Below are 14,412 nucleotides of genomic sequence, written 5' to 3' on the forward strand. Positions count from 1 at the left end.
CTGAACTCTGAATCAGCCTTGTCTTTAGAGAAAAGTTTCTAGTACCATTAAACTTTTTCATTAAGTTATTCAAAGGAATTAATTGAGATGAAGCAGCATAAAGCACAGCATTTCTGTTGTAGGAAGTCAGAGTTCAGCATGACTCACCATAGCCATAAAGCACACCATCCGCCTTCTGGACCTGACAGATGCTCAAATTGGGAAATCCATACTCCTAACTGGTACAGTTGGTCTGGGCTGCAGGTGCTCCTTCACAGGCAAGGAAGTACTGCTCAGGCTGCGGATGCTTTCTGAACCAAATACCTCCCCACACATCTACAGAATACCAAGTGAGAAAAGAGATGGTATACCTGCACCCTTCACCGGTCCTCCTCCTCCTCTTCTGCACAGCCTATCACACTTCTTGCCGTGATGAAGGTATATGTACAAACTGATCCCTTGTTTTTCAGTTAAATACTTCATATTTTTAAATTAAACTTTCCAAGACATTTAGTAACAAAATTGAAAGAACTATTCAGACTTGTATTTTTGCCCTTTAATACAGGTATTTCTTGAGCATGTTGCATCAAAAATAATAAAGATTCACAACATTCTCATGTCTGCATAGTGTTGAGAAGAACTTTAATTTTCTGAGTTTTTGGTATCACAGAGAACTTGTGTTTGATACAAGCTACCTTATTACACAGGAAAAAAAATATCATCATTTACAGTGTTAAAATACAGCAAATTGGCATGTTTGCAATTTTAAATGAGACATTTAGTATCACTAATACAAGCTTATTCCTGGAGAAAAAAAAAAGCCCTATTAGCATAGTCTTCAAAATAATTAACAGGGGATTTAGAGAGAACTATTTTGAATTCATTTTTGTATTGAAAAAACCTTAAGTCTACTTTTTTAAGACCTTAACTACCTGTTAAGAAGATACTATTTTGATGCTCATCAAAATTTAACTATTTCTAAGTTAAATTCATTATTCAGGTGACCTCAAACACTCATCCATCCAGTTTTATGCACACAAAACCATCAGTACCAACAAAGGCTGGGTTATTAAGCCTGGCTTATATAGCATCTTTCTGCACTTGAAGCAAGCAGAATTTGTACAAATTGCAGACTTTAGCACCTGACAATGCTCTACTAATCCTACTGCAGTTTCCATTTTTACCAAAAATGGATTAAAACCTCTTAAAAATCTTCACTTGTACTTTCTTTAAGATTCAGCCATATTCTCAGTAATGCTGTTATTTAAGTTAGAAGTGCTTAAAAAGACTTTATTCTTTAGCCAGCTGCATTAACAAAACTCCATTCCCCATTATTTTCATCTGCATTTAAAGATGCTAGGAGTTACCTTGCCTCACTGGGAGTAAGAGGGAAAGTTGCCACTATTCAACTGCAGGTGTTAAAATAGCCTAGAATCCATTTTGTCTCTAGAATCCTAGAGCGAAATTTAGTCTCAACACACCCCTATAAAGTGCAGAAATTAAAGATTCAGCAAGTTTCTGTACTGTGTCTAAACAATGAATTAGAGGTTTCTACACGAGCCATTTTTACTATGGCACAATACCGTGAAACAGGTTCAGATATTTAAATCACACTGAAGTTATTGCCATTTCAGAAACAAGTATAAGGCAACTGACATATTTTAGTTGTTGCCCACAGATTCAGGAAGGAACTTTTGCACTACAAGCCTACCTTTTTGTCAAAGGAATGTTACTATTTTTTGAGCCAAGTTATTATTTTAAGACTCTCTATTGCCTGACAAGACAGGTCAGGTTCTATCATCTCAATAATCCTGTTAACAGTGAAGATGGTGGGAAAGCATGAATACCTGGTGACCTGGGCAGGGGGACAAGACACTACGCCAGCTAGAACTCTAGAATACTCACTAGAGAGAGAGCTACAAAAACATTTCAAGGACATCTCTTGGTAGTCTATGTTACATATACATAAGTTTTATCATTAGAATGACTTACACAAAAAAAAGCCTCATTCCACCAAGATCAATTTTAAAAATACTTACTGCTTTTTAATTTGTAGAACAGCACACCTATGGCTTCTAAAGTTGACTAACCATCCCTTAGTTTAGAAGAGCAAGGCATTCTTCAGCCAAATGCCATCCAGAGAAGTTATTTTACTTAGTGGTCCCTCATAACTTGGCTCTGAGATTGCAGACTTGAATTAAGGATGGTTCTAATCCATGAACTGTAAACATGGATCAGTTAACCTAAATAGGAATGGAAATGTCTTGAAATCATTTAAGCATGCATAAATAAGTAAAGAGGAGAGGGTAATAAAATTAAGCAGGAGTCGTCAATATCTAAGATTAAGACAAATTAAGTCATTCAAGTGTTTCCTCCCCTCTTCTGTACAATGTTTGACAGTGAAATCAAACTCACTCATTTTGCTGCCTTCATCACTTTGTCCCTGCAGGCTAAAAATGCATTCCCAGTAAGAGTTCTTTAAATAAAAAGCAAATCCTTTAAATGAAAATTTAAATTTATTTTGTAATTTTTAAATGTCATTTCTATCAATTTAGACACACTGTTTGACATTATCAGATCAGAGAATTTACAGTGACTCACAGATAAAGATTTGGCTTTTACATTCAAATGTTAAGTACTTCAGAATAGCTTTGTCTTGTTATTTCCAAACCAGAAACACTAAAGAGCATTTTATTTTGCCTTTCAACCATCTTTGTTAATTAACAGACTTTTGATATCTGCTGTACTTGAAGGGGAACATGCACAACACCAAAGGAATTACTTTGAATGAAGTGAGTACCTTAATTACAGTTCCAGATTTAAGACTAGTTCATTGTAGCATCAAAAGGCAGTGCTAAGAAAACAGACAAGATTTTCTAAAAAATGTATTTTCCTCAGGTAGACTTCAGAACCTGACCTACTTGGAAAGCCTCTTTATGAAGATAAAAAGGTCTTGCTATCCAATGTTAACATCATACAGTCTTAAAAGTTTAGCAAGTTTTGTCCAGTTTTCGTAATTATTTTGGAAATAGTATTACAGAATTCCATCACTATCCTAACACTACCCTTGTATTAGTGGTTAGCAACGAAATTCATTTAATCTATCAGACTTAAAAATTGTGTTGTTTTTATTGCTTACTATAGTTTATTTTCCTACTCTCTAGCACTAACTTGAAACCGGATAAACAGAAAACATTTGTAGGGAAGATTTGATCAATTTTCCCATTTTGGCAAGGAGGGGGCCCCTCAAGCATGTACAAGTTAACTCTTCCAAAGCAAATGTCAGACTGCCACTCTCCAAGAGGGACAGCCTCCCACCATGCATCTTAAAAGTTCAGAACCCCTCCAGTTTGTAAAAACAATGCAAGCTCCAAAGCCCTAGGAAAAAAGCTTTTACAAGCTTTTTAAATTTAAAAGAAAAATTTAGAGTACAACTTTTATGATATGCTTACATGGGGAATCTCATAGTAAGGTACTCAGTTAAGATTCCTTTGTATACACCTTAGTATAACAGGCTGCTGCTGCTGCCTTCAGTCAGCAAGTAGCACACCATGGAAGATCTGGGACCACAGCAACAACTTTGTGCTTGAGTCAAGCGTTTGTAATATTAACAAATTGGGGGGGCAGGGAGGGAGCTGAGATTTTATTTTGTAAGAGGAAAAGACTTCAAGTCTCATGTAATACATTTTCTCCCTCACCTTTATTTTCACTGTCTGATGGAACATCATTAATAGTGTGCCAGGAATGCTCTATCACCTGATTCCAGAAGTCTGCTGCATTTCAAGAATCACAGGCACATTCCCTGCTCAGGAACACACAGCAGAAAAAGTGTGAAAGGTCTGTTATATTACAGTTTTAGAAGCCATATAAGAAACATGTATGTAATCTTAATCTTCCCTGTTGGTAAAGTCTGTTAACCTAATTAATCCACAGGTATGATGATATGTATCTCAACACTCAATGAAACAAGTGTATTCATAAGCCTTTAAAGTATATAGAAAACTCAGTTCTGTCCTCTGATGCTGTTTTCAAGTTTGTTTATTCACTCTTTTGGATGACTATAAATAAGTGTTTCCACTATGGAAAAGAAAGTTAGCACAGTACATTTTCATGACTGGGGAATGGATTTTCTGAAGACATCTTCAAAAGGGCAAAAGCTTAGAAAAAACAACCTGAATGGTGAATTCAGTTCCTTATAAAGTCCCTTGTAAAAAAAAAAACAAAAACAAGAAAAAAAAACCACCCAAAAAAACAAACAAAAAAACCCCACCAACCAAACAAAAAAGAAAAAGAAAGAAAGAAAGAAAAAAGTAAAGGAAAAACTGCAAGGCCCAGGATGATTTATTGCTTTTCTTCAGTTTTTTCCTTGGTCTCTTTCTTCTCAGATTCTTTGCTCTCTTCCTTTACAGAAAGCTCTTCTAGTTTTTCAGCAACTTTATCAGCACTATCATTTTTGTCTGTGCCTGCTAAGAGATTGATTAGGAAAAAAGTTACATACAGGCAGTAACAGATTTTCCTGTTTCAGGGGAAAGAGTAGAGACGTGGAGGGTGACGGTGGGGAGAGACAGTTGATATTTAGAATAAGAACAAAAGTAAAGAAATTCTCCACTGAGCAGTGGAGTGATTAATTCCATTTCTTTTCCTTTGGTAATTACTTCAGATGTCAGAATTCAAGAAATACCACTTGCATATTTTAATCACTAAATGAGGGCCTAATCATAGTGACTGAGAAACATGTAACATTTGGTCAGCTTTGCTGCTACCAGTGCAGACTCCATACACTGTCCAGTCAAGTAGATGTCTCAAGTCCTTAGCTTCTTGCCTATCTTAACCAAAAAACCAAAAGTCAAGTTCCCCAGCTTGGAACTGGGGAATAGGAATTTAAGACTGAAAAATTTCAATCTAAATTTGTTGACTGCAGACCACTAGTAATCTGTACTTTAGAAAGATGGAAGTGTTTATTTTACATATCTCGTCACATAGGCAATTCTACAAGGCAGTGCATTCATCTATTAAACAGACAGACCTGGAAAAAATGCTACGTCACACACGTTAACAACTATAACAATTAAGTATTCTGCTTGCATGATTATATATTTGTGGAATTTGCGAAGGGGAACTGGAAGGAGGAAATATCACTCTGGTTGCAGTGTTCACAGTTCACTTGCGTACTATAAACCAGATATGCTTCCTTAGTAGCCCTTCCAAAAAAAGCAATGTCCCAACAGCAATTGTAACAGCCTTCTACGAAAAAGAAGGCAGTTGTCACTCCTGTGAACTATTACTCTCGCAGACAGAAAAAGCACCTGAACTGAAGACTGCAGTTCAGTACAGAGTGAGTCTGCTAAAACACAATGATACTCCAGGGGACTATAACCGTTCAAACAGCTAGAAAAAGTGGCATGGTACACTTAAGACTTTTGACCTTACCTTTCTTTGCTCTCTTGTCTACTTCATTCCTGCATTCTTCAAATTTTGCCTTGAATTTCTGTGCATCTGTTTCAGTAAAGATAGAATATTTTTTCATTAGTTTTACCTCCTTGCAACATTGAATACTTCCAATCTTGAGGAAAGATACCAGAATTTTGTATAAATAGAACTCGTAGGCACTTATGAAGTAATCTAGTTTAAAATCATCCAAGAGGCTATGCAAAATTCTTGAATCACATCTTTGTGCAGAAGCAGTTTGTTTTCTTTAGCAAGTCTATTAAAGCAGCTTATTTTGCAAAATATTTAAAACATAATGCCAGAAGGAGCTGTTTTGTAGTTATTGTAACTCCCAGCTGTCCCTAGCCTACAGGAATAAGAATATGATGTCAGAGGCTGCTCATATGACTATCTGTGGGTAAAAGACTCAAGATTAGCTTTGAACTACTATCCTTGTCAACTACATTACACCCTAAAAAGACCTCCACATCCTTACCATAACATAGGGTTCTTAACATCAAGAATGGAAGATAAAGCCTGTTTCATTAATACAGCATATTCAGACTCAATACCCAAAGGCCCGGACTCAAGCTACTCCTGAATACAACAGCTAAGGAAGTATAACCTTCATTATGTTTTGGTCTAAGCCACCAACAGTCATTCCAAGCAGTTGATCAAGTTACAATAATGTTTTTACATAAGTAATACAAGCAACAAGACACAAAAGTGGATTAATTAGGCAAGGCACTTTCTAACACCAGAACTGTAAAGGTTGCAATTTGGTACACCAACTTGGTCTGACTGACCACATGAGGTCACTGTTGCCTCACAGGAATTCAGAAGCCACTGCCAAACTAGTCCAGGAAGTATTTGTATTGATTCCTTTCCAAGCATCTCAAAAAGGAAAGCTACTTGAAGGGCATATTTATGTGTGTTCACCTGTCATCTGCTTAGTCAGTACTGCAAAGGGTAAACAGGCAAAAGAGGACTACTCCCTTGAGACAAAACACTCAATAAGCTGAACAACCTCTAGCAGAAAGAGGGAAAGACTTTTCAAAAGATGAGCAAATAGTTACCAAAACCCTTTAATTTCACATTTGATTAAGAAAGAAGCAAGCTCTAAGCAGGTGGATCAGAAAGATTTATTTGGCTAAACAATATGATGTTGGAGACTTGAGGAAAAGGAAGCAAACAAGATATACTAAGCTCTTCCCAGATGTAGGCAAATCCATCTAGTTTTAAAATATACAGCCACCTAGCATGCAGGGAGAAGAGGCAGCTAACACACTAAACTTGTGTGGCAAATGGTAAAGCAGGAAACACAACAACATTTTTCCACTTTCATTTTGCTGCGCCCCCCCCCCCCCCCCCCCCCCAAGAAAAAAAGGCAGTTCTTTGATTCAGTCTCAAGGAGTTGGGAAAGCTACCACTGTCATTCAGCCCTACCAGCAGATCCATATGTAATTACAGACCTCCTTTCTGTTCTGGTAGTCAATGTAGTCGCTCCAAAAAAAAACCCAACTAGTATGATTGTTGGGCTTGACTAGCACTTTTCACCAAGTGTTCCTTTTAATCAAAACAAAGAAGATACTACATACTTCATTTAAAAAAAAACCAACCAAACAACCACCCCCTCCCTGAGATGTTCTGCTAATACAGATGGACCAGAAATCTCGTCAGTATTTCCTTGCTTCTAATGCAAAAATGTAATCTTAACTACAATTGAGCACCTGAGATAAATGAAAGCAAGCTGCATGTATTAAACTCTACCCCATAGTATTACTGCTTTTAGTTTTATTCTAATTGGCATTACAATTGCATGAAACAGCTTAGGTTAAAAGAAGTGCCTAGGGCAGAAAGCTCTATAAATATTACCAGAGACCTAATTATTACACTGTTTGTCAACATGTATGGTTAAGTGATTAACTGACTTCTCTCAGTTAAAGCAGTAATTAGCTAACACTACCATGCAGTGGTAAGACACAGTGTATCTACAACAGTGGTTTTACAGCAGTGTTTAGACATGTAGTGTAACGTAACAGTATACAATCAATGTAAGTTCAGTGACAGTCCACTCACTCTCTGCATTTAAAAATCGGATTGCCAGAAGTTCAGGCTTGGGGCTTTCATCTGCAAAGTCAGCATGTGTGTTCCAGACCCATGCCCTGTCGCTCCCAGCATTAGGCTTCAGCTCCATTAAGGGTGTGACTGAAAAGAAAGCATTGAAAGATGTACACAGCACAATAGTAAATGTTTTCCACACCAGCCTCCATGAATCTTACTGACAGCTGACTGTGATGGTTATGTAAAGCACTTTACACAGAATTACTGTTGAATAAATAGAAGACAATAGTGCCCACATATATTTTTCCTTACATCGTCAAATAAAATGATGCAAGATTACTGTACGAAAGAATGCTAGATTCCCTATTGTTAAGAAACTGAGAGTTTGATTCAATTCTTGTTTGAAACAGATGACTGTGATACTAAGAGAGATGCAGTCACTAAGCACAACTCTGAAGAACAGTGAAATGGTTTAGGAAGAAAAGGCATCCAGACAGACAAACAGCATTCATTCTTCTTTTGCACCCTGAAAGTACTAGGTACTACAAAAAAAAAATTTAAAAAAAAGTATTATTCCTACAATTAGTCCTCAAATCAGGTTCATTTCTCTCCCCTCAGTTTAAAGCTCTACTACAAGGTATTACAGAATTCTGCAGTGCTGCAAGATGTGCACAGCATATTTTCAATCACTTTATTCCTTCTCAGTAAACAGAGCCCTTTCCCTCCAAGACACTATAATTACTTAACCTGACTGATTGGAGAAGTTGGAATGCTACTTCTCACACTACTCTAAGATTTTTTTACATTACACACATGCAAAGTTTAAGCAGGGTTTTTTTTTTTTCCTCCCCGACCCCTGGGTCCTTTGTTTAGTTCAGGAGAAATCTGAAGAGTCTACTCACTTTTTTGCATTTTTAAAATTTAGATATCAAATTACATTTTGTTTCATTTAATATTTTGCAAAAATGAAGAGTCCTTTTGTCTGCCCGTAAGTCAGCATAAATTCAATAAAGCAAGCAGTTTTTCCAGGAAAAAAAAACTCTTGACATGAACACCATAAATTTTTAAATTCTGTTTTGCATATGTGCAACATTTATTTTCCTAAACAAAAGGTTTATTCTTATTGGTTGGTGACTACACTGCTTTCATATTTGCCATTTCATTTACTAAACAGGAACACTTGTGTCCTCTGATTAGTCTGACTTTCTGAAGAGATCTACCCAAAGAACATAAGCATTAGAGCTTCTGACTGCAGATTTGTATTAAGGTACTTCAAACAATTTATTTCAAGTTATCTAAAACTAGTTTAAATCCACAGAATACTATATACTCTTCATATAAAAACTTGAGTGTTACCAAAGCAAGCAAGTGACAAAGTATTACCAAATTAATGTACTTGTTGCTAGTTATATTGACTTTCAAGTCTGTCTTGCCCTTTCATGTTTATTTTTATTCTAAGAGGATCAAAGGAACAAACCTCTCCTGCTCCATCAGCTCTCAATACACATTCTTTTTGAATGAGTTAGCAGAATATACGATGTTCATTTCAGTTTGTTTCACAAGCAGAGAAAGGCAGCCACAGATTAGTTTAGCACCTCAGTATGTTTTCTGATGGTTAAGCAATTGCTTCTACTAATTCAAACATTTAGCTCAAAGTAGTAATTATTGTGATTGCTTATTTCTCATTCTTTTATGAAAACAAGACAGTATACACTAATTTCTTATCCTAAACATTATTAAGGCCTACATTTTCTACATTCTATTAATCATTAAAAAACACGCACACACGCACACTGGGAGCAATCACATAAAGTCTATCTATCCCAGTTAAATTTTAAAGCGTCTTTCGAACACTATCAGAGTCTGAAGAAAAAAAACAAACCACAAAACCAAACAACTTTAAGACACAGCTTTGCAGGCAATCATCAAAACCAACCACAGCTTCTTTCCGTTAATTAAAAATCAGCACTCATTGGTTTTGATGCTTGTAGCCCGGTGTGCAGAGTAAGAGACAAATCTTTTACAGTCTAATATAAATTTGCTGTTTAAAGACATAGAGCAATTCTCTAGCTGCCACTAAAAAGTCACTGAGCTCTTAATCTACAATGTACAATTCTATAAGCTTATTTTTTAAAACAAAAATAAGAAGTATAGCAATGTATAACATACTATAATGGTTTGCACAGATTTTTAGGGTTTTATCCCTCCTCATGAGGAGGCGAATTGTTCCCTTCTCCTTGTGTTTCAGGAGTTTTACATCACCAGTTCCTCGTTCTTTCCATTCTGGAAGGTCATTCTCAGATGCAAATCGGAATAGCTTTGCTCGCCTTGAAGAAGAGAGAATTTAAAAAGTTAGCCTGCACGTAGAAACATTTATCAAAACAGCATACTCAACTAAACAGTACAGTTGGTTTTTTTAAAAGCCACACACAAGAAAGAAAATAATTCCTTTTGTAAGGTTCCCTGTTCTACTTCTGCATACAAATCTAGAAACTGATATGATAAATTCAAATTTAATAAAAAACTATTAGGAATGATGTAATAGCTATACTAAAATTCAACAGGTTCTGGACATGCTTTTGGGGGATGATTAGCATATTTGGTGTAGGCAACCTTTTAAATTAAGGTAGCTCATTAACAGCTTTTGCTACAGCTAGAGTTCTTTCTATATATTATGAATACAACTGCTCCATCTAACCAGCAGTATTTATTAATTCAAGAAATTGAGCAGCTTGAGGCTAAGCTAAGTAAAGACTCTTGTATAATTCCAAGACCAATGTTTGATCAACTGTTAACAAAAAGCCTCACCCTCTAGAGCCACTCATTTCCTTTTAACTCCAAAAACCTAATTGTTGCTAATCTTAAACCAGGAATAAAGAAATCTTAGTGCTGCACTGCAGTGCAACATACCTGCTTCAGAACATCACTGTTTAATCTTCCAAGATGCCAGTGTGCCAAAAGAAAAACAGGAGTAGTTTGGGACATTAGTCAAAACTGACCCAAGAGACAGTCTGAGCTCTGCTAGTGAGGAGTTTAAGACACTGCTATAGGAAAGGAAGCACCTGCTCACACTACAGGATATATATAAAGACATACTTTTCTACAAAAGAGCAAGGGATAGGGACTTGTACTAAGCCAGGTCCTTCAAGAGAAGGTGTCAGACGTTGGAGCAAGCTACTCTAACAGATGCTCTGATGCAGATGAACACTTTGTTCCAAAGCAAGTCCATCCTTCCAAGTCCACCTGGCCTTCAGTAGGTGATTCCCCTAAGCTTAGCTATCAGAACAACCAGCATTCAAAAAAAGGATTCCTTTCCTCCTTCACCCCTTTGTAGACATAAAAATGAACCTACAGAGCACTGGAACTTAAAACTATTATTCCCCACCCACTCCCCCTTTTTAAATAAAAAAAATTCTTCTTTCTATCTGATACTGCACATCACACGTGCAGAGAGGCCTAGTGGTCAGAGATCTCACCATGCTACTTGTCAGAAACTGACCATCGCTTTGGTTTTTACCAGAATCTGCTCAAGGAAAACTCAAATCTCTCTTCCAGATGAGCAATACCCTTCTGTGATTAAGTAAAAGCAGTATTTTTTAAACCTATTTAAAAGCAAACACATCATGGATCAAATTCAAAACACTTCTTAAGCCTTTAGCCTACACGGATTGATCAACTGTTCTTTAGGCAGATCATACATCTTAAGCAAGCCACCCCGATTTGACAATAAGCCCAATCTAAGGATAAAATTATGTTTAGGACAACAGAAAGGTACTGCCACAAACGCCCCAACGTTGTACTGCATCTGTTGCTTTGTTTCAGTATATCATACACCACCCTTTACAACCAGGGATGCACGGCAGCAACGCTATATACTTCTCATTTTTTTCCCCAAGATACTTGTTTTATACTGTGATCACACAATTTCAAACCACTAATTATTATCCAAGTTAATGTTTTCTTCTAGGCTAAACAATGCTGAAGCCAATTTGTAATATCAGCTCCCTTCTATTGTTCCAGACTTCAGAGTTTCTTTTGGCATTATTATCAATCATCCTCCCAATCAATCTCTGCCACCACAGTAAATACCAATCAACTTAGGTTGCCACTTCATACACAGAGACTCCTATCAAATTATCTAGCTTTTTATAAACACATTCAAGTTTAAGCCTAATGAACATTTAGATAGTACACAGAAATATTCTACTTGCATCTTAAAGAGTTCTTCCTCATCCTCTTCCAGAGTTTTTATTTCTTGCTCGGGAAGAGAAACTATGGGCTCAAACTGAGGATCATGGTTAGAATCATCTGCATTTTCAGTAGAAGTATCATGCTCCTCATGTGTTTCCTGGAGAAGGAAAAAAACAAAACAAAACACAAAACTTGCTATATGTACCTAAAATCTGAAGTACTCATATCTGTGCTTAAAGTGAAAACATTTATGACTATTCAGCAATTAGATCTTAGTAACTGAAATACCCTGTAACAATAAGGAAAAATTATTATAGCTGAAAACAAATGGCTTTAAAGTCAACATAGTTATACTAAGAAAATAAAAAAAACAAAACCAAAAAAACCCCCAAAAGGTGCTCTTGCCATGCTAGACGTTTTAGTCCTACCACTCTTATTAATTGTACAGAGGCTTGGCCTTGGAGCAATAGCTCTTAGTTATGGAAAAATAATTTCTTCAACTATTTTTCCTATATGTGTTTTATGCTACTAAAGCGCTACTATTTCTTAGTGGCTCATGACCTATCATTAATGGCAACCCCACCCCCCCCAACACTAAAGCAACCACCTAACCCATCTTAAGGAACACTTTACATCCAGAAGGTCATTATTCTAGTTTTAGGTATTAGAATCACCCACAGTCAAAGATGGTTTTGAAGCACAGTTGCAACGCTCATGAAATAATTTAAACTTTTTTTTTTATTTAAGACTCTTTGGGGAGCTTTAGCTTATACGTAAATGGCCAAAATACTACTTTCTATTTAGTTATTTAGGAATCTGTCATAGCATTCATTAAGCTTAAGAACTGCTTTTAGTATGTGACTAGTAAGTAAATGATAAACATCTCTAATACTTCGTACATATGCACTGCTAAGAAGCATTCAGTAAAGAAGCCTAGAAGGGAGATTCATCTGCAAGTTTAATGAAGCCACAAACAGCTATCTCGGGCCAAGGGAACTGATTTGGGTTTTCTTGTTGTTTGAATAACAGAGACAGGAAAAACAGTCTACACATTAGAGACACTTAAATCCTATTTTCACTTTATGGGTGAAAGAGTCCACTCTTATAGGCTCTATTGAGAATATGCTTTACAGAGCAGGTACACACCGCACATGCATAGAGCAACCGAAATGAAGCAGTCTAGTAAAAAACCCAAACCAAACCAAACAAAAAACAAACCAAAAAAGAAAAGGGGCAAGGGGGGGAATTAGGTAAGAAATGTTGCAAAATAAATTCTGGTTACGTCAACAACATCACACCAGCTATCGCTAGTTTTATGTCCCCAGTGTTCCAGTGCGTAAGAAAGGAGCGAGAAAGACATTAAATCACGCCTGCTTTCAAGAAACAGGAAAAGAAACGTTGACCAAACTTTTATATATTGTCTCCTCCAGCAGGAAGTGGCACATGGTAATTCATCACCCGTTCTGCACCTGACCAATTAATTACAGAAGCCATGAGACATGCATAATCCACAACGGCCACATGTGAGAGAAAGCAGATCCCGTTATCACGATAAGATCCCGCCCTGCCGCGATAGAAAGCACGTGGGGGGCTACTGCTCTCGCCGGGCCGCGGCACGAAGGGCTCGGTCAGGCGGGCTGGGGGGAGGGGCGGAGAAGCGGGAGGAGGAGGAGGAGGAGAAGAAGAAAGGAGGGAAACGGGGAGAGAGATCACTCCGAAGCGCCCGAGTCGCAGGCGAAGCCGCGGCGCCTGCGAGAGGCCCCGGCTTCCCCGCGCTCGGGAAGGGACGTCGCCGGCGCGGGCCGGCCGGAGCGGGACCGGCCGCCCCAAGAAACAGACGCGCCCGAAACGGCCGGGCAACCCCCAGCCCCGCCGCGCCAGGCGGGGGACGAGGCGGCGCGGCCGCTCCCTGCCTTCCGACAAGGCCCCGAGCTCGTCCTTCCCGGGCCTTGCTTGACCTCGGGTCCCCCCGCCCGCCTAAGCCCTCCGGCTCCTCCGGGCCGCCCCACGCCCCGCACCCCGGCGGGCCCTCAGGCCTCCCCCGCCCCGGCCCGCTGCCCCCGGCCGGGCCCCAACCTCTTTCCGTTACTCTCCCGCCCCCATCCGCCACCCCGGCCCGCACTGCCTCCTCTTTCCCCCCCCCCCCCTCCACCGCCCGCCCGCCCGCCTCCCCCCCTCAGCGCCAGCCCTTCCCGCCTCGGCACCCGGCTCCTCGGCCCGCAGGAGCGCGCCCGCCCCCCCTCACCTTAGTGTCCGCCATGGGGCCGGGCTCGCTCCGCTCCGCTCGCCGTTGCCGCCTGGCCGCCGAGCTTCCTGCCGCGCGCCCCCGCCCCTCCCGCCTTTACCTCATTCCCGCAGCCCGCGCCGCTGCTGCCGCAAGGCACGATGGGAAACACCTACTTTTTTTTTTTTCCTTCCCCTCAGCCCGGCGCTCCCGCCCCGCCCCCGGCGCCACACGACGCGGCTGGTGGCGGGGGGGGGGACGACACACACGGACGGACCCGGAGCAGGAGAGAGCACCCGCCGGCACCGGCCTCGGCTCTGCGCCGCCGATCTCCGTCCCCGTCCCGGGCCCGTCCTGCCCCTGGCGAAGCTTTTTTTTTTTTTTTTTCCCCCCCCCCTGTCGTCCCGTTCCCGAGGCTCTTCCCATCAGCCCTCGCGGCATGGCGGCGGCCGCCCCGCGCCCCGACCCAAGATGGCGCCCACGTGCGTGACGGAGAGGGGCAACATTGTAGTCGCCTTTATTATTAT

At 39.7% G+C, this 14,412-nt stretch overlaps 1 protein-coding gene and 1 non-coding gene across 2 annotated transcripts; both read right to left on the minus strand.

Moving 5' to 3' along the window:
• Window positions 1-2,476: 2,476 nt before the first annotated feature.
• Window positions 2,477-14,039, minus strand: RANBP1 (RAN binding protein 1). The gene is made up of 6 exons (XM_030025620.2): window positions 13,907-14,039; window positions 11,682-11,818; window positions 9,640-9,797; window positions 7,486-7,614; window positions 5,410-5,475; window positions 2,477-4,445 (listed from the first exon to the last, which is right to left on the minus strand). Exons 1-6 carry the CDS (start codon window positions 13,919-13,921, stop codon window positions 4,321-4,323), a joined length of 630 nt encoding a protein of 209 aa, XP_029881480.1. The 5' UTR covers window positions 13,922-14,039; the 3' UTR covers window positions 2,477-4,320.
• Window positions 5,192-5,324, minus strand: LOC115346674. The gene has a single exon (XR_003925201.1). It is a non-coding gene; the product is annotated as a small nucleolar RNA SNORA77 (small nucleolar RNA).
• Window positions 14,040-14,412: the final 373 nt, after the last annotated feature.

The sequence above is a fragment of the Aquila chrysaetos genome, chromosome 9 (assembly GCF_900496995.4).
Source record: "Aquila chrysaetos chrysaetos chromosome 9, bAquChr1.4, whole genome shotgun sequence".
Lineage (NCBI taxonomy): Eukaryota > Metazoa > Chordata > Aves > Accipitriformes > Accipitridae > Aquila > Aquila chrysaetos.

What these genes read in the sequence shown, in the direction of transcription:
- RANBP1 (XM_030025620.2), bottom strand. An exon ending in GAGGAAGAACTCTTTAAGAT is followed by an intron (nt 9,798 to 11,681) that starts GCAAGTAGAATA and finishes CTCTTCTTCAAG; the next exon opens with GCGAGCAAAGCTATTCCGAT. An exon ending in AATCTGTGCAAACCATTATA is followed by an intron (nt 7,615 to 9,639) that starts GTATGTTATACA and finishes CTTTCTTTTCAG; the next exon opens with TCACACCCTTAATGGAGCTG.